Here is a 17,999-nt window from a genome sequence, read left to right as displayed (position 1 = left end):
GCTCGTGATAGTGGCACACTTAAAGATGTCAAAGAATCAGACAATACTAGATGATGCATATTATTCCGATGGTCCGAGAAATAATGTATGTAGATGCTAGCAGGAGGATGCTGGTGGTAGAGGAGGAGCAGGAAGAGGGCGAGGCGCTCGCGGAGAGCGTGAGGACGCCGAGTGGGGACCTCGCCTTCTTCCTGTCGGACTTTGTGCGTCCCTCTCTCCTCCTCCTCTCACCCTCCCCCTCACGAGCCTGCACTGACTCACCCACGGCCCCCCCACACACAGCTCTCGCACCCGCACGCCCCGTCCACCGCGCCCGCCCACCTCTCGTGCACCCTCGCGGCGCTCGTCGCGTGCCGGCTCGCGCACGCCCGGCGGCAGCGGCGGCGGCTGCTATCGGGCGCAGACGAGGGCGCAGGTGAGCGTGCGGCGCTCGAGGGGGTGCTGGCGGAGGTGGTGGGCGGGGCGGTGAGGCTTGTGGGCGGGGCGGCGGGTCGAGCGGGAGAGGGGGAGGGAGGGCGCGAGGAGGAGGTCGTCCTCGAGGCGTGCTTGCTCGCCAAGGTGCGTCCACTCTCTCTCTCTCCTCGTCGTCATCTCGCGGGAAGTGGCCCTACCGCGACGCAGCACTGACCTGAGCGCACGGTCCTCCCCGCCCTCACGCAGCTCCCGCACGCGCTCAAGGGCGTCTTCGAGGGCCTGTCGTCGTCGCTCGGGGCGCAGGAGGCGCTTGTGAAGGCGCTGCGGGCGGTGCGGGACGGCGGGATTGGTGGAGCGGGTGCGGGCGCCGAGGGCATGGACGTCGACGGGTGCGTCCTCTCCCCCCCTCTCTTTCTCTCGCCCCCCTGCGCCTGCGCCGAGCGCCGTCCTGACGATTGTCACAGCGACACCCCGTCATCATCGTCGGCGACGTCGCGCACGTTCGACTCGCTCGTCGTCGCCCTGAGCCAGCGCGCGCTCGTGTCGCCCGAGGCGGCCGCGAACCTCGTTCCGCACGTCGACGCGGGCGAGCTCCAGGCGGCTATGGTGCGTCGCGCTTTCTCCCCTTGTGCCCCTCGTCGCTTCGCAGACCCGCGGAGAGACGGTGTACTGAAGGGGAGGTCGTCGTCGCAGGTCGCCGACTACTCGGATCGGCTCGCCGGTGCGGCTCAAGACGAGGTCAAGCAGCTCCTCGACGAGCTCGTCGAGTCGTACGTGTCGCAGCAGGCCATCTCGTCCGCCATCGTCGAGGTGAGCACGCCTCGGTCCTCTCCTCGTCGCGGCCCCCTTTCCCTCTCCCGGGCTCACTCTCCTCTCTCGCCCTCACCCGCAGGACCTCTCGACCAAGTCGACCTCGCACGACATCGTCGGTCTCTCGACCGTGTGCGACGCCCTGGTCGACCACCGCGACGCGCTCGCCGTCCTGCTCGTCCATGTCGAGGCGCGCGAGGTGCTCGGACCTGTCCGGGCAGTGCTCGACGAGGTCGACACGTCGCAGGACGACTTTGGTGCGCCCCTCTTTCGCTCTCCTCTGGCCGGCGTCGACGCCTCGAGCGAGATGACTGACCTGGAACTTGGTTGAACGCCGCACAGGCGACGGCAACCCGATCGAGCGGTACGGCGGCCTGGTCCTCTTCGTGCAGCTCGTCGCACGTCGCTTCAAGGTGCGCCTCCCCTTTCTCAATCTCTCGCACCTACTCGCGCACGCCCTAACTCGGCCCTCTCCTGCCCTCGTCTCGCCCGCGTCCTGCAGCTCCACTCGGACCTCGCGCACCACCTCGGGTCGGCGTCGAGCTTCGTCACGACCTGGCTCCCGTCGTGCTCGGCCGTGTACGCGCTGTCGACCCTATCGGACGACGAGCGGAGCGTCGTCAGTGGGTGGATCGGCGCGCTGTTCGGTGAGGGGATCTCGGACGACTTGATGCAGTGCGTCCGCCTCTCTCTCTCTCTCTCTCTCTCCTGCCCCTCTTCTCTCCCTCTGCCTTCTCCTTTCTTCCTGTCGCGCTCTCAGACGTCGTCGAGCATGACCTGATTCACCTGCTCGACCCTGTCCTGCAGCGCCACCAACCCGCGTACGCTCCTGCGCGTCGCGCCGACCATCCTCAAGCAGTCGCTCCTGGCGCGCCACGCCGGCGTCGTCGACCTCGACAGCCTGCGCGACGCCCTGTCGTACTTCCTCCAGGAGCTCTTGCGCTTCACGCTTCCCGGCGTGCTCCTGTGGCTCGTCGAGGAGGTCGAGCGGACCTCGTGCGTCTCTTGTCTTTCTCTCTTTCTCTCTCCCGTCTAGCGAGGTCTCTCGACGAGGCCTCGTCCACGAGTTCTGCCACTGACAAGATCGTCTCCGCTGCAGAGCGTCGCCGCAACAACTCGCCATGTTCGACATCCTCCAGACGCTCGTCCTCGCGCCGTCCCTCCCTCCATCCATCATCGAGCTCGTCGCCCCCTCCCTCGTCCGCCTCCTCCTCGACCCCTCGATCGCCGCCCTCCCGTCCTCAGCCCTCGACCGCGCAAAACTCATCAAGCTCGTCAAGCCGTTCCGGCCCTCGGCTAAGCGCGCCCTGCGCTTCGCGGCGCCGCAGGAGCCGCGCGACGAGCACGACGGCCGTGCGCCGCTCGAGGCGCAGCTGCGCGCAGAGCTGGCCGCGCTCGGAGCGGCGACGGCGACGGCGACGGCGACGGCGACCGGGAACGGCGACGCAGCGGCGCACGGACCGCTGCCGCCGCCGCCGCCGCCGGGCCTCGCGCGCTCGTTCGCTCGCGCGAGGGCGCTCGCCCCTCGAGGCGACGGCGACGCAGCTTTCCTGCGCGGCGTCGTCCTGCCCGCGCTCTTTGCGGCCGCCGACAGCTCGTCGACGCCGTCGACGGCCGTCCACGCCGAGCGCGCCCTCGTCGCCCTCGTCGGCTCGTCAAGCTCGTCGCTCGGCGCCGGCGGGGCCGCGACGGGCGCAGCGCTCCTGCCCACGCTTGTCGGCGAGGTCCTCCTGCCCGACCTCGAGGCCTGGGCGCGCACGCCCGTCGCAGCCGGCGGCTTCGGTGGCGCCGAGGAGGAGCCGCCGCAGCAGCGGCGCCGGCGTCGACATGTCGCGCTCGTCGCAGACGTCGTCGCCGGTGCGGCCATGTGGACGCTCGAGGTCGAGAGGCGGTCGGCGGGCGGGCGAGGAGAGGAGGGCGCGGCGCAGGGGACGAGGCGCGCGCTGCAGCTGCTGAGCGACGGCGTCGCTCATGCCCGGCGCGGCGTCAAGCGGTCGACGGCGGCTGGGGCGGCGGCGGGCAAGGGAGGAGCACGAGCTGGAGCGGGGCTCGAGAGTGGCGCAGACGAGGTCACGGTCCTCGACGCATTTGTCGAGCGGCTCGCGAGCTGGCCGGACGTCGTCGAGGCGTGCCCGGCGGTCGTTGCTCTCACTTCTCTCGACGAGCCGTAGCGAGCAACATGCACACAAGGAACTTCGAGAGATGTTTCATTGCGTCTACAGGGTGCGAGAGGGGAAAGCGAGCGGCAAGGAGAGAGAGAGGGAAAGTGGCGATCACGCGCCCCAGTCGGACCAGTCGAACGGCGGCGGCACGTCGGCGATGGGCGCAGTGCGCAGCTCGTCGTCGCCGGCCGACCCTCCACTCGGCGCCCCCGCAGGCTCGACGCCCGCCGCCGCCGCCGCCACCGCCGCGTCGCCGCTCGTGTCGATCGCCTTGAAGACGGTCAACTCGAGGAGCTCCTCGTCGTCGCCCTTCTTCGTGTCGCGCATGAGGAGGATGCCGCCACCGCCGCCGACCGCGAGAGGCGCGAGCGGCTTGGCGCCGGCGCTCGAGCCCGACGGGCCGGGACCGGCGCCCGTCGAGGGCGCGGCAGGAGGTGCGACGGGCCGCACGGGCACGTAGCGCGCCGACGACGGGAACGTGATGACCGAGAGCTGGGCCGACGTGACGCGAGAGAGGTTGGACAGGGTCGACGACGACGGCTCGGGCGCCTTGCGCGCCTTGGCGCCGTCCTTCTTTGGTGCGTCGGTCGAGGTCGAGGTCGATGCGGCGGGAGCGGCGGCCGAGGTAGTGTCGTCCGTGTCCATCTTGGCGTCGTCGGTCGTCGGCTTGGTCTCCTCGGCGGGCTTGTCGTCCTGCGAGCGGAGGAGAGTTAGTCGCCGAGCTCGCGCACGTCGAGAGAGGGAGAGCGAGAGACGCACCGTCTCCATCTCGTCGACCTTGGCGCCACCGCTCTCGGCCCCCTCGGCCGCCTCCTTGGCCTTTGCGCGCGCCGTCGCCTTGGCCGTCGTCGACAGGACCGCCGTCTTGACCTTCTCGACGGCCTCCTTGGTCGGCGGCTTGGTCGCGGGCTGGTACGCGAACAGGGACGGCTTGGCGTTGCTGACGAACTCGAACTTGGGCAGCTGCGAGAGAGGGAAAGGGAGAGGGCGAGAGAAGAGAGGTCAGGACAGGTTCGCCGACACGAAGAGAGAGAGAGGAAGAGAGCGAGAGACGCACGTTGAGGTCCTTGTTGACGCCGATGATGGCCGTCGGCGTAAAGGCGAGCGACAGGCAGTGCGCGAGCGGGAACCAGTACCAGAACTGGGCAAAGAGGGCCATGCCGACGATGGCGGGCATGTTGCCGCTCCCGCTCTTGTTCTGCATCGAGATGGTGACGTTGCGGCCGCCGGCGTCGATGATGCCCTGCGACAGGGCGGCGCCAAACTTGGCCATCGGGTCGGCGTGCTTGTCGGCGAGGATCGTCTTGTAGATGGCGCGCGTCGAGGCGACCTTGGGGTGGCTCGTCTCGTTCTGCTCGATGAGGATCATGGCGAGCGACATGCACGCGCACTGGCGCACAAAGTCGACCGGGTCCTTGGTGAGGGGCTCGAGGAGCGCGATCGCGTCCTCGAGGCCCGTGCCGGCGCACGAGATGCCGAGCGCGAGCGCCGAGCCGTACCGCACGTGCGGGTTGTACGACTCGCTGAGGAGCTGCACGATGCGCGGCACCTGGGTCGGGTTGCGGAACAGGAGGAACCCGAGCGCCGTGACGGCCGCGCGGCGCACGTCGTCGTTGACGTCCGACACGGCGACGTGGAGCACCTTGCGGATCGCCTGGTTGTTGCCCGTGCCGGCGTACGCGAGCGCGAGCGCGTACATGCCGCCGTACCGCAGGATGGCGTCGTCGTCGCCGACGAGCGTGTCGATGAGGCTGTCGGCCTCCTCCTCCTTGCCGTACATGAGGAACGCGAGGCCGAGCGCGAGGCCGCGGATGATCTTCTCGTGCTGCGTCTCGTGCGCGTACTGGAGCATCTCGTCGAGCGCCTTGTCCGACGCCGTGCCGAGCATGACGAGGCCCATGGCGTACCCGGCCGCCTCGCCGGCGACCGCCGAGTCGTTGAACAGGACCGTGCGCAGCTCGTCGTACAGCTCTGTGGGCGAGGGGCGAGAGCGTGAGTCACAGGTTCGGGAAGAGAGAGAGGTCGCCAAAAGAGAGAGAGAGAGCGAGAGACGCACCCTCGTTGCCGCTGCCCATGGCCGCCACGCCGAGACCGAGCGCCGCGCCGTGCTGGATGACCTCGTCCTGGCTGTTCTTGAGCGTGTCGACGAGGTACCGCACCGTCTCGTCCTTGCCGTGGTTGGCGTTGACGAGGCCGAGCGCGTACAGGGACCCGCCCTCGGAGTAGACGCTGCCCGCCGCGCCGCGGTCGCCGTTGGCCGCGGGGAGGTACGGCTCGAGGATGGCCTTGCCCTGGGCGAGGTTGCCCTTGTGGATGACGCCGAGCGCGGCGGTAGTCGTGAACTTGGACCAGTTGCTCGCCTTGGTGAGGAACTCGAGGTTCTCGCGCAGGAACTGGTCCGACGTCGTGCCGGCGTGCGCAAACGCGTTCATGAACGACACGGCCGAGTGGTAGATCGAGTTGCGCGGCTCGAGCGCGTCGAGCGTCGACTTGAGGATGAGCAGGTCGGCCTTGTTGTTGCGGTACAGGAACTCGAGGTAGAGCTTGATGCTCTCCTCGCCGCTCAGGATCGTCACGACGCGCTCGCGCAGGAGCTCGGCGCCCTCCTTGGGCTTGACCTCCTGCTGCGCCGCCGGCGCTGCGGCCGCCGCGGTCGCGTCGCCGCCCTCGCCGCCACTCGGTGCGGGTGCGGGCGCCTCGACGGCGTCGGCCGGCGCGAGCGCGGCCCGCACAAACTGGAGGAACTCCTGCGTTGCCGTCTCGGCGAGGTCGAACGCGATCTGGTAGGCCGTGAGGACGGCGTCGTCGTCGGGCGTGTCGGACGGCGTGTCGAGCTTGAGGAGGGACGACAGGAGGGAAGAGGCGAGGGACGGGTCGTTGAGGTAGACGAAGCACTGGGTGATCGAGAAGTAGTCGGGCGACGGGAGCGACTCGAACAGCTTGATCAGGAGCTGGAGGATCTGTGGCACCGAAAGACCAGGGTCAGCGCCCATCTTTCGGCGACGCACGTCGCACGAGACGAGGAGAGAGTGGACGCACCTCGCTCTTGTAGCTCTTGCTCTGGCCGCCGACGGCGATGCCCTCGCGCACGACAATGTGCAGGATCCACTCGAGCAGGCTCGCGTCCTTGGTCTGGTCGAAGATGCGCTGCACGACGTCGAGTCGTCGGGACGACAGGGCGATGCCGAGAGCCTGCGGCGGTCGAGGAAGACAGGGTCAGCTTCTGGGCAAAAGGGAGAGAGGGCAGAAGGGGGACGGGTCGGCGCACCTGCTTGTACTCGCCGTCGCGCTCACACCGCTCAAACATGCGCTCGACGATCGCCTCGAGACGCTTGTCGACGTTGCCGCCGACTCGTGCCGGGTCGACGGCGTCGGCCAAAGGTGCAGCTGCCGACCTGGACGACGTGTACGAGTCGATCGCCTTGGCTGTGCGAGGTGGGAGGGGTGAGGTCAGCGCCGCTCGAGAGAGGCGAAGCAGGCGAGAGGGACGACGGGTGCGACTCACAGATGATGGTTTCGACATACTGGGCCTCTTGCGGCGGAACGTCTCCTGCGAGCTCGACGTCGAACAGCTTGCCAGCGCCGAGGGCGAACGAGAGGGCCTCGTCGAGGTTGCCGAGGTGGAAGTAGACCTTTGACGCGACGAGAGAAGCGAGGTCGCGGCTCTGGAACTCGGTCGACTCGGACAGGGCCTCGCTGTGGGAGGGGACAAGGTGCGCGCGAGACGTCGTCAGCGATGTGAGCGGGGGAGGAGGCGACCGACTCGCGCTCGTCGCCCTAGGCAGCTCGAGGAATGAGGTGAGGGAGGTGAGGACGCACATCTTGACGACCTCGTCTGCGACCTCGGCCCAGAACGAGTCGATGCGGGCGTTGATGGCCTCGAGAGCGTGCGCCTGGAGAGCGGGCTCTGGCTCGTCGAGAAGCGCGAGCAGGCCTGCGGTTGGGCGGGCGGGTGGTCAGTACGTGTCGTAGAGGAGACTGGGCTAGGTCTGAGCTCACCCTGAGCAGATTGAACCATGGCGGCCGTGGGATGGTGGAGGAGAGCTGGACGACGACGACGACGACGACACCGCTCCTCTCCCTCGTCACCTCGGCCCTCTGCAGTGCTTGCCACTCGTGCTGCGCTCTCCAGGCCTGCTCTTGGGCCGGTCGCGTCGCTGCCCAGCTCTCGCCCCGCCCCCGCCGCCTCTCTCGTCCTCCTCGTCGAGGCCGCTGACGCGGTCGCAGTGCTGCCCTCCTATGCTCGCTGCGTCTCGCGAGCGCGCGCAGGCCTGCAATCAGTGCACGCGCATAGCGCTGCCGCGTGCCGCCACCTCGCCAGAGACCCAGCTTCGGGTCGACCTCTCGCTCGCTCGCTCGCTTCCTCCTCGTCGCCGACCCTGGCCCTCGTGGACGGTCGACGCGCGGTGCGCTCCACCGCTCAGGAGCGCCTGTGCCGCGGACAAGGGGCACCGATCTCGCCTCACCGGCTGCCGCGGGTCCGTCCGGGAACGCCGTCCGGTGCAGACGCTCGTCTGGCTGCGCTCGCGACGGTCGCGAGGCTCGGCCGCTTTCTCAGCTTCGCTCCTGGCCACCGCTTCTCGTGCGACTCGTCGGCGGCTATGGCTCGCCCTAGCTCGAGCGACACCTGCCTGGGGCAGCTCGAAGCCCTATTCACGTGGCTGCAAGACCCGTCCATCCGGCACCTCAACAAGAGGAGCCGCGAGAAGGAGCACGCCAAAGGTCGGCTCGACCAGAACACGAACCGCAACCTGAGCCTCGCTCGGACCAACTTTGTCGCAGGGTGGGGCACGCTCTTGCCGTGGGTGCGCGAGGGAGCCGTCGAAACGCTCCTCGCCGCCTACTGTCGCTCGCGCGCCTGCCGCACCTCGTACTCCCACTACGACAAGGTGAGCACCGGCCCTTCCCTGCACTCCCTCGAGCATCGGCCAGCGGACTGACAACACCTCGAGCAGCTCACCTACAGAACCCTGTGCGGCCCGATCGGCCGGTTTATCGAGCAGCGCGAAGCCGAGCTGGTACGTCGTCCGCTCCTCCTTCCACAAGAGCACCTCACTGACTACGCGCCACCAACAGGCAGCCGAGGAGAACGACGCATCGCCCTACGTCCAGGTCGTCGAGCTCGTCCGAGCGATCGAGGTCGCCAGCTCGTACTCGAGCTCGCCCACCGATCCCGACGCGGTACGACTATGGGCAACAGCGTTCATGAGCGCTTCGGGCATCACGCGGGTCAAGCTCGAGCGGCTCAAGGCGGAGGCCCAGCGCGATCTCGTCTACGAGGTGCGGGTCGTCCTCGCCGGCGTCAAGGAGTGCATTCACGCCGGTTGGTCGCTGGACCGCGTCCTCGTGCGTCGCTCGTCCTCTACGTCTTCGAGATGCCTCGCGATTCCTGTGCGCGAGCTACAGACTGACCTCGCGCCCTCTCCTCCTCGCGCAGCTGTCCGCCGACATCGTCTTCTCGCGCGCATACGCTGCGACGCAGCCGCCCTCAACCCGGTTCGACAAGCTCGTCAACATTCTCGACTGCCTCATCATCCTGTACCGTTCCTCTGCCAACACTGCGGCCGATGTCGAGCAGCTCGAGAAGGCCCGAGCGCTTCTCGACCACCGCATGCCCGTCGGCGTGCACCCGGTCGTCCTCACTCGGCGGGTCGGCGAGGTGCATTTTGCCGGTTTGCCGCTCGATCAGCAGGTTGCCGCCGTCGAGAACGCGAGGGACCTCCTGTTCAGCATGTGCCGCGAGCACCACGAGCAGAAGCCCCTGCCCTCGAGTTCAGTCCTTGTGCGTCCTCTCCTTTCCTTCTCCCTACTCGCAGCAAGGCGCATGAACTCACTCTGTTCCCCCATGCAACAGCTCGAGCACTTCTTCGCGGCCCTTCAACATCCCGAGCTCCTTCGCGGCGCCCGCCTTGGTCTCGAGGTGCGCCGGCCTCTTCTTCGACCACCCTCCTCCTCTCCCCGTCGTCTCTCCGAGACCTTCGAGCTGATCCTCCGGGACTCTCTCTGCAGCAGAACGCAGCCTACTCGTCATCATCGCCGCCGTCGCCCGCGCCGCTCGTCGACTCGACCTGGCCCGCATATCTCGCGCAACGCCCAGACTGGCGGCTCCCGAGGGCGGCACAAACGCCGCACCACTACTCGTAGAGCCTGAGAACCAGCCGTAGACGTCGTCGAGCAATAGATACAGCGCGCTCGTCGGTGCTCAGTTTGAGAAGGTCGACTTGTCGGTTTGAGAAGGTCAAAGCGAGGTCCGAGCGGCCCTTTCTCGCCTCTCGCACGTCGCTTCCCTGCCGACGTTTGGGCAAGCTGGGCGCTCTCGAGCCTGCAGCCGAGTCCTGAGAGCTCTGCGACGGTGCTTCCGCGACCCTGCGCCGACGCAGAGTCGGCCGAGCAGGTGCACACTCTCGGCTTCTCCGCGGAAAGCTTGCGGCTTGACGACGACAGGAGAGCTCGGTAACGCACGGACGATCGACCGCTCGCACGGGAGGGGACCGGACCGGCTCCGCTCAGAGCGTCGTCAGTCGGCGGACGCCGTTTGCCGCTTGGCTTCCTCCCGGCTCTCGCTCGTCGGCTGAGCCAGCTCAAAGCTGCTCTCGCTCTGCTTCCTCTACTCGCTCGACCTCAACCAGCTCAGCCATCATGGACCCGAGGCTCGACGCGGTTGCCGCGCTCCTCAGCAGTCGTGCCACTTCTCTCTACCACTGGCTGCAGCTGCACGCGCCGTCGCGGTCCGACACGCTCAGCGACCCTACCAAGTCTCGAGAAGCCTTGATCAACAACTCGCTCACCGGCGCCGGCACGCGGTTCGCGCAGAACTGGTACGAGCTGTTGCCCTGGCAGCGCGAGCGGGTCGTCGACCGCCTTCTCGCCGCATACTGCACGACGAGGACGCCGCACGAGGACTTCCTATGGGACAAGGTACGCTCTCTTTCTCACACGACCGGGCCCGTCTCGAAGCGCGGACTGATGACCTGCCTGCCCACCTGCAGCTCAACTACCAGCAATTGCGCCGCGCGGTCGGGTTCATGGAGATCCCGAAAGAGAGCGCTCTCGTGCGTCGACGATGCTCTCTCGTCGATAAACGTACACCCTGACTCTTCTTGACGCACGCAGGCCGTCATGGACACCCAGGCCGCGCCGTACGTCCAGGTCTCGAACCTCGTCCGCGATATTCGCAACCTCTGCATCGACTCGCGCCGCACCGACGCCCTCAACTCGAGCACCACGTGGGAGAAGGCCTTCTTGGGTCCTGCCGGTGTCACGAGGGGCAAGCTGTACCGGCTCGAGCGGCCCGTGTCGCAGCGTGTCGTCCACGAGGTCCGCGAGCTTTACGCTCAGGTGCGCAAGCGGCTCCCCACGGGCGACGCCATCGACGACGTCCTCGTACGTCCCCTCTCGTCTCTTGCTGCCTCCTCTTTCGACGACACTGACGGCGCTCCCCGTCTCCCAGGTGTCGGCCGACGTGGTCCTCGCACGAGCGCATGACTCGCTTCAGCCTGCCTCGACCCGGTTCTCCGCCTTCGTCGGCTTCCTCGAAGACCTCATCAAGCTGTACGAGTCGTATCCGGCGCACAAGGCCGACGCCGCAGCGCTGCGCGTCGTCCGCGAGTCGTTCGAGAAGCTCATGAGGGTCGCCGAGGTCCCGACCGTCGTCGAGCGGAGGACGGCCGAGGTGCACTTCTCGATGCTGTCGATCGATCAGCAGGTGCAGGCCGTCGCGAGGGCCCGAGCGCTGCTGTACCACGCCTGCGGCCAGACGTACGCTTTGCGTCCGTTGCTCGACGTCCAACACGTCGTGCGTCCCTCTCTCTCTTTCTGCGCTTTCAAGGTTGGCCCTCGAGACTCGACTGACACGCACACGCTTTCTCTCATACAGCAAGCCGAGCTCTTGAACGCTCTCGAGCAGCCGCAACTCATGCGGCTCGTGCGAGACGTTCGGGCCGCTGATGTCCAGGTGCGTCTCAGCCCTCTCTCTTCTCGCCTCGTCACACCTCAGTCCCGCTCAGAGCTCGTTCGACTGACCCTATATCGTTGCCCCGTACCGCAGCAGCGGCACTGAGCCTCGTCGGCGCCGCCTTCCCACCCGACGCCCGTCCCTTCTCTTTCCCCATGAGCCCGCATCGCCCCCTGTCGACCTCGCACAGCAGTACGCCACTATAGACACACCAGTTGACGAGTAGACGAGCCGAGGGCGGCCCTTGCATTTCATCGAGAGCGTTGGACGTCTTCTTTTGCGTTTGGGAAGGTCGTCAAACTTGAGAGAGTCGCTCGGCTTCGCGATTCGGCAGCCGTCTACCCTCTCGTCTCGTCTCTGTCGCACGAGAGAGCTTTTGAGCAGAAAGGGAGAGAGTGAGGCGAGCTCCAGCAGAGCCGTGTTCATCGCGAGACTTGGCGACGAGAGACTTTCGGTTCTCTCGCTCGGACCTCGCGCACGCCGAGTGGCTTTGACAAGCCGACTTTGCTCTCCACCGACGTCGACAGAGAGTAAGGAAGAGGATCTGACTGGGCGCGAGGCAGTGCAAGAGCTTGCGCCTCGCGCGCACTGACCCTGAGCAACCTCTAGCTGCGGCTCGAACAGCTCTCTGACTCGCTCGGGCTTCGTTCATCTTCTCTCGCGTTCTCTCGGGCACTCGATAGGCATGAACACAAATAGTGATTGTCAGGGGAGAGGCGACCGCCGGAGGGAAGAAAGTCGATGGCTCTGACCCGACCGTGCGACGACGAGTTCCGGCCCGCGCCGAGGGGCGAGTCTATCTGAGAGGGCACAAAGATCGAGAGAGGGGTACAAAGAGGTACGAAAGACGAGGGGGAAGGAGGAAAGAGGGAGTCAGGAGCGACAGGTGCGCTCGCTCGAGAGGTTGACGGCCGGGCGTGGACGAGGGGAAGGGTGACAGGCAGGACGGCAGACAAAGACGCAGGCGAAAGAAGGAGTTGTTGGTGTGGCGATGGCCGTCGAGGTATAGAAGAGGCGAGGAAGGCGAGGCGAGTACGGGCGCCGAGGACGACGAGGATGAAGGCGATGGACGAGGGGAGGTTGTGGGTGACGGTCGCCGAGCCCGCCGAGGCTCGACTCGTCGTGTATGTTGTCGTCGCTCGGTGAGCGTCGGCGGGTCGACGTTGGTGCCGCCTCGTAGCCCTCCTCGTCGTCGCCTCCTCCTCCTCGCCGCCGCATCTCCTCGCTCCGCCCTCGGCTCCATCTCGTCCACCCACTCACTCCTGCTCCTCAATCCTGCGCCTCTTGCCCCTCCACTCCCCCCTGACCTCCTCCAGCTCGCGCTCGAGCCCCTCTCCCCACACCCTCAGCCGCTCATTCTCCTCCTTGAGCTCCCCGACACGCCTCCTGAGGCCCTCGAGCTCGTCCTTCTTCCTCGCCCGGCTCGCCCGCGCAGCGAGCGTGTTGGCCCTCCTGCGTCGCTCGGCCTCGCTCACGAGCTCCTCGTCGACCTGCGCCTCGCCGCCCGTGCCCGTGCCCGTGCCCGTGCCCCGCTCGCCGCCCGCCTCGGCGCCACGCGACAAAGCGCGCTTGCGGCTGCGGCTCAGGAGCTTGACCGGCACCGCCTTGGCCGACGTGCGGCTCTCGACGGCATAGGTGCGCGGGCGCGTCGGGGCGTCGAGCGCGACGCGCGGCGCGTGAGGGTCGAACGGCGCGGCGCTGCTCGAGCCTGGGCCTGGGCCTGGGGCCGGGCTCGCGCTCGTGCTCGTGCGCGTGCTCGAGCGGCTCGCGGCGCGCGAGACGGCGCCGGCCGTCGATGGAGCGGACGAGCGCGGGACCGGGGCGCTCCGCGCGCCCTGGCCCGTCGGCGGGCTCGCGCTCGCGCTCGTGGCGGCGGCGACGCTCGGCGGGCTCGCGGTGCGTGGCCCCGTCGCGACGGCGGTCGAGAACGTGGCAGGCGGGCGCGAGCCGGGCAGGTACGACGGGTCGTGCCGCACGCTCGGCGCCGGCGCAGGACTCGCGGCGGCGTGCAGCGGGCTCGCGACGGGCGTAACGGCAGCGCCCGCAGTGACGGTGCTCGCGCCGTTGATGGTGGACGTGCGCGAGCGAGGCGGGCGTGCGCGGGCAGGCGAGGGCGCCGGCGGCGCGAACGAGGGCGGCGCAGGCGCGGGTGCAGGCGCGGCAACGGTCGGGGCGGGCACGGTAGGTGCTGCCGAGGCCGACGAGGCGGTCGAGGTAGATGTCGAGCGGCGGGAGCGGGTCGAACGCGCGACGGGCTCGGCGTCGGCGAGGGGAGGAGAGGACGAGGTCGAGGGAGGGTGAGGGGGAGGAGGCGCTGGCGGGGCAAAGGCGAGGACGGCGTGCGAGGCGCCCTCGGCGATGGGCGGGAGAGGCGGAAGGAAGCCGAGAGGGGGCGATACGGCGTGGTGGGCGACGTCCATCGGCGCGAGGACGGGCGAGTAGGTAGGGGGCGACGCCTGCGCCGCCGCCTGCTGCTCCCGATCCGCCCGCACCATGGCCTCCATCTCGCTCGCCTCGACGCTGAGCTGCCCAAACAGCCTCAGCCCGCGCGACGCCTCGTCGTCCCTCGCCGCCGCCGCCCCGTCGTCGTCTTCTCCCTCGCCGCGCGGTCCCCAGACAGGGTCGACGTCCGTCATGGCCGGGCTGCCGTCCCACGCGCTCGGGGCGTACGTGTCGTCCTCGGGCGAGTACTGGCACTCGTCGTCGTCGAGCAGAGGCGATCCGAGCGCGGCGTCAAACGCGGCGTGGCGGTCCTGGACGCGGTCGAACGAGAGGGGGAGGTACGGGACCGAGTTGGGCGCGTTGAGGTCGGGAAAGGCGAGCGGCGTCGAGGTGGTCGAGGGCCAGGTCGAGGTACGTGGGCGTGACGCGAGCGGGATGAGCGGCGGACCGGGTGGTGGCGGCGGCGGCGGTTGCTCGTGGTGGTGGTGGTGGGGCTGCTCGAGGACGGCGTGCGGGTCGAGGACGACCGACTTGTTGCTCGACGACTGGCTCGCGGTGAAGAGGTCCTCGACGAGGTACTGGTTGAGGCCGTCTGGCACGAGGAGGGCGAGAGGCGAGTCAGTGCTGCAGGTCCGAGGAGGAGGGGGGGCCGCGAGGAGCTCGTCGGGCCAGCCTGCGCCGCCGAGGCTGACCGAGCACTCGCCGAGAGCGAGCAACTCGAGGAGCGAGGGCTCACCTGGACCGCACGACAGGTGCTGGTGGACGGGTGCGGTGACGACGGGCGGTTGGTGGGGAGGGTCGTCGGCGGTGCTGAACAAGGGGGACGGCTCGCGGTAGAACGACATAGACGGGGTGTGCTGGATCGACTGGTGCGGGTAGGCGCGCTCCTGCTCTTGCGCGGTGCCGTGCTGCCGAGGCGAGGTGGGCGTGACTCGGCGCGGGTCGACCGACTCCGAGAGAGCCACGGGGGCCACGAGGGCGCTGTGAACGGGGGCGGGGGGCATGGTGAGCGGGTGTGCGCAGGCTCTGGGGCTAGTGCGCAGCCTCACGTGGTGGTGGCTGCGGCCGTGGACGAGCAGGCGGGTCGAGCGAGAGGAGCGTGGGGGTGGGCGAGATGAGGGGGAGGAGAAGGGTGCGGGCCTTGGCTGGAGGGTGCGGGTGGTGCTGGAGAGACGCTCGACTGGTAGGGCGAGGCTCACAGCAGCTGGGTGCTCGACGAGGCGGCGGCGACGAGGTGACAGAGCGAGAGCGCCCTCTCTCGCCAAGTCGCTGTCCTCCCGGCCGACAGCTCTCGCTCGCTCTCGCGCACCTTGAAGAGCACAATGAGCACGCCAATCTCTCTAGCTCGAGTCGCAGAGAGACACCGCGAGCTCGGAACCTGGTCATCACACGCCCACGCTCACAGCTCGTCCCGAACCTTCTCCTCCTCGCCGCCGGCCGTCACGCCCACCTTGACCCGCTCCTTCTCCGCGGGCACGCCCTGGGCCTTGGCGAGCTGCTCGGCCGTGCGCTCCTCGGGCGAGGGCACGAGCGCGACGACGGCCGTCTTGACCGACGACAGCGTGCGCCGGCACGCCATGGTCCACACCGACACGGCGATGGCACCTGCGGGCGAGGCGACAGGCGCACACAGTCAATACGCGTGCTCTTGACTTCTCCAAGCAAGAGCAGACCGGCAGCGCAGCCGACCCGGAGCCGCCGAGGGCTCAGGAGGACTGCGCGAGCGCGACTCTGGCGGACGAGGAGAGAGCGAGGACGCACCTGCAGGGGCGCTCGGGAAGCTCAACCACCACCCGAGCGGGCCGAACCAGCCGGTCGGGAGCCAGAAGACGGGGCTCTTGCGGTGGTAGCTCGACACGACAAAGGGGGCGACGGTCGTGACGACCCACAGGGCGCTCTTGAACTGCTTGTTGAACTGCTTGCGGTGCTGGCTCGTGTCGGCCGTCGTGGCCTCGAGGTCCTGGACGGCCTTGTCGAGCTTGCGGCGGATGCGGGCCCACTTGCTGAACTCGTCCTGGGACGAGGTCGCGGCGAGGTCGGCGCGCAGCTGGAGGATCTCGGCCTTTTTGGCGCGGGTCGAGGTGCCGGCGGGGGCGAACGGGGTGTAGAACTGTGTGCAGGGTGAGATTGAGCGGCCGAGTGGTTGGGAGAGATGGGGGGAGGAGGGGGAAGGACGGACGAGAGAAGCGAGGGCGTCCGAGCCGATCCAGTCGATGAGGGTGACGGCGAGTGCAGACAGGAAGAAGAGCAAGGCGAGCTCCATCGCCGCCTCTGACTGTCGGTGGGGTGAAGAGCAACGAAGGCCGGCCTCATCTCGTCGGCCTCGTCGACCACCTCGACCCTCTCTCCCCGTCCACTCTGCTCCCTTACTGAGTCTACCAGTCCGGCCACTCGCCCTTGCTCTACCGACCCAGCGCGACTCGGCCATGCAGCAGGCGTTCGCGCTCAAGGTCGACCCGGACGCCCCGACAAAGGACGAGCAGTTCCGCCAGGACCTCAACGTCCGCCTCGAGTGCCCTGACTGCAGGGACCAGGGCAACATCCAGGAGGAGTTCTCGTCGGGCGACCTCGTGTGCGGCAACTGCGGTACGCCCCTCGTCCTCTCCTCCCTCGTCCTCGTCCTCCTCCTCCCCACCTGCTGACTGTCGCCGCCAACGCCACGCAGGCCTCGTTCTCGGCGACAAGATTGTCGACACACGCTCAGAGTGTGAGCCTGCGTCTCCTCCTCGCTCCTCGGTGCGCTGGCCAGGGCCCGCTCGGCGGCGAGTCGACGTCTCAAGGACCTCTCGCTCGCTCGCTCGCCGCGCGTGCCCTCGCCAGCCCACCCTCGCCCTCGTATCACTCGACCGTCGAACCTGTATTGAACACGCCGTTCTCCTCCCTCTCTCTCTCCTTCTCGCGTTCCTCTTCGTGTCCTCAGGGCGTTCGTTCGCCGACTCGGAAGGCGACGACCCGTCTCGAGTGGGAGGCCCCGCCGACCCGCTCCTCGACGCGTCCGACCAGTTGAGCACCGTCATCTCGTTCAAGGACAACAACACGGGCGTCGCGCGCGCGCTCCAGATGGCCGCCTCGCGCGTCGCAAAGGACGCCCAGGGCGGCACCGGCCGCGACCTCCAGGGCGCGTTTCGCGAGATTGCCACCATGTGCGAGGCCATCTCGCTCCCCAAGAGCATCATCGACACGAGCAAGATGCTCTTCAAGCGCGTCGACGAGGAAAAAGTCCTGCGCGGCAAGAGCGAGGCGGCCATCATTGCCGCGTGCATCTTTATCGCCTGCCGCCAAGGCCGTGTCGCGAGGACGTTCAAGGAGATTGTCGCCCTCACCAACGTCTCGAAGAAGGTGCGCCCTCGTTCTCTCGGGCGCCGTCTCTCTCGTCGCGACGACGCACTGACCCCTCCACTCCCTCGTCTCCTCCTTCTCGCGACCCGACGCACAGGAGATTGCCGGCGCGTTCAAGATGATCGACAAGCTGTTCGACACGCACTCGCCTCACGGCGCCGCCTCGACCGACCTCGACAGCCTCATCTCGCGCCTGTGCAACCACCTCGCGCTGTCGGTCCCTTTGCAGCGCGCGTGCGCCGCGGCGGGCCAGCGCGCCGTCGACGACGGCGTCCTCGCCGGCCGCAACCCGATCACGATCGCGAGCTCGTGCATCCTGTTCGTGTCGGCGCTGTGGGGCCAGAGGGTCGACCCCAAGCGGATCGCAGAGGTCGGCGGCGTGCAGGACTCGACGATCCGCACTGGGTACCGGTGCGTCCCTCGCCCTCTCTCTCTCTCTCTCTCTCCTTCTGCAGGGTCGGGGCCTGACGTTGGCGCACACATAGGCTCCTCCTCACGGTTAAGGAGCGGATCGCCGACGCCAAGTGGTTCGAGGAGGGCCGACCGCCCGAGCAGCGCGCCGACTGGAGCCGGGTCGCGCCTGCGCCCAAGCCGGCCAACGGCGCCGCCGTCGTCACACTCGACTGAGTGAGCTCTCTGGTCTCTCTCTGCCTCTCGCCTGTACTTGATCCTCCCTCGCAATGCATGTTGTCGCTCGTTCGAGCGGGTCCGAGAGCGTGCGAGAGTCCTCGAGAACACTCTAGAGCCTGCGCGACGGTGCTCAGTGTGGGGACTTTCGGCGGGCTATAGTGTTCTTCAGACCGAGCTTGGTGTGCCGCTGTCGAGCTGTGCGAAAACCGAGGCGAATTGGTCGAGAAACGGGCGAGAGAAGGTCGTCG

General features: G+C 68.2%; 8 protein-coding genes across 8 annotated transcripts; 4 read left to right on the top strand and 4 right to left on the bottom strand.

The window, feature by feature from the left end:
- Nucleotides 1–107: 107 nt before the first annotated feature.
- Nucleotides 108–3,423, top strand: RHOBADRAFT_54623 (uncharacterized protein; the record flags this gene model as incomplete). The annotated part of the gene is made up of 10 exons (XM_018417417.1): nt 108–203; nt 283–438; nt 661–803; nt 879–1,020; nt 1,108–1,224; nt 1,307–1,481; nt 1,567–1,637; nt 1,727–1,899; nt 2,032–2,220; nt 2,324–3,423. The coding sequence occupies 10 exons, from the start codon at nt 108–110 to the stop codon at nt 3,393–3,395; spliced, it is 2,334 nt and encodes a 777-aa protein (XP_018270110.1). The 3' UTR covers nt 3,396–3,423.
- On the bottom strand, nt 3,409–7,404 carry RHOBADRAFT_49993 (uncharacterized protein; the record flags this gene model as incomplete). The annotated part of the gene is made up of 9 exons (XM_018415282.1): nt 3,409–4,079; nt 4,146–4,349; nt 4,444–5,357; nt 5,443–6,346; nt 6,426–6,578; nt 6,655–6,812; nt 6,892–7,082; nt 7,206–7,320; nt 7,386–7,404. The coding sequence occupies 9 exons, from the start codon at nt 7,402–7,404 to the stop codon at nt 3,498–3,500; spliced, it is 3,240 nt and encodes a 1,079-aa protein (XP_018270109.1). The 3' UTR covers nt 3,409–3,497.
- Nucleotides 7,405–7,987: 583 nt separating this feature from the next.
- RHOBADRAFT_45355 (uncharacterized protein) lies at nt 7,988–9,530 on the top strand (the record flags this gene model as incomplete). Its single annotated transcript, XM_018414595.1, has 6 exons — nt 7,988–8,275; nt 8,342–8,404; nt 8,463–8,732; nt 8,824–9,168; nt 9,241–9,306; nt 9,396–9,530. The coding sequence occupies 6 exons, from the start codon at nt 7,988–7,990 to the stop codon at nt 9,528–9,530; spliced, it is 1,167 nt and encodes a 388-aa protein (XP_018270108.1).
- A 495-nt stretch (nt 9,531–10,025) lies between these two features.
- On the top strand, nt 10,026–11,445 carry RHOBADRAFT_45354 (uncharacterized protein; the record flags this gene model as incomplete). The annotated part of the gene is made up of 6 exons (XM_018414594.1): nt 10,026–10,304; nt 10,376–10,438; nt 10,500–10,769; nt 10,837–11,181; nt 11,263–11,340; nt 11,434–11,445. 6 exons carry the CDS (start codon nt 10,026–10,028, stop codon nt 11,443–11,445), a joined length of 1,047 nt encoding a protein of 348 aa, XP_018270107.1.
- A 577-nt stretch (nt 11,446–12,022) lies between these two features.
- RHOBADRAFT_66702 (uncharacterized protein) lies at nt 12,023–12,730 on the bottom strand. The gene has a single exon (XM_018419051.1). It carries the CDS (start codon nt 12,581–12,583, stop codon nt 12,137–12,139), a length of 447 nt encoding a protein of 148 aa, XP_018270106.1. The 5' UTR covers nt 12,584–12,730; the 3' UTR covers nt 12,023–12,136.
- On the bottom strand, nt 12,023–14,786 carry RHOBADRAFT_54621 (uncharacterized protein; the record flags this gene model as incomplete). Its single annotated transcript, XM_018417416.1, has 2 exons — nt 12,023–14,374; nt 14,519–14,786. The coding sequence occupies 2 exons, from the start codon at nt 14,784–14,786 to the stop codon at nt 12,597–12,599; spliced, it is 2,046 nt and encodes a 681-aa protein (XP_018270105.1). The 3' UTR covers nt 12,023–12,596.
- Nucleotides 14,787–15,181: 395 nt separating this feature from the next.
- Nucleotides 15,182–16,045, bottom strand: RHOBADRAFT_45352 (uncharacterized protein; the record flags this gene model as incomplete). The annotated part of the gene is made up of 3 exons (XM_018414593.1): nt 15,182–15,387; nt 15,544–15,892; nt 15,962–16,045. The coding sequence occupies 3 exons, from the start codon at nt 16,043–16,045 to the stop codon at nt 15,182–15,184; spliced, it is 639 nt and encodes a 212-aa protein (XP_018270104.1).
- A 97-nt stretch (nt 16,046–16,142) lies between these two features.
- Nucleotides 16,143–17,832, top strand: RHOBADRAFT_54619 (uncharacterized protein). The gene is made up of 5 exons (XM_018417415.1): nt 16,143–16,368; nt 16,448–16,489; nt 16,703–17,121; nt 17,219–17,532; nt 17,607–17,832. Exons 1-5 carry the CDS (start codon nt 16,209–16,211, stop codon nt 17,746–17,748), a joined length of 1,077 nt encoding a protein of 358 aa, XP_018270103.1. The 5' UTR covers nt 16,143–16,208; the 3' UTR covers nt 17,749–17,832.
- The last annotated feature ends 167 nt before the right edge of the window (nt 17,833–17,999 follow it).

The sequence above is a fragment of the Rhodotorula graminis genome (assembly GCF_001329695.1).
Source record: "Rhodotorula graminis WP1 unplaced genomic scaffold RHOBAscaffold_9, whole genome shotgun sequence".
Classification (NCBI taxonomy): Eukaryota; Fungi; Basidiomycota; class Microbotryomycetes; order Sporidiobolales; family Sporidiobolaceae; genus Rhodotorula; species Rhodotorula graminis.
The sequence above is the reverse complement of the archived record's forward strand: the minus strand, read 5'-3'. Positions and strand labels throughout refer to the sequence as shown.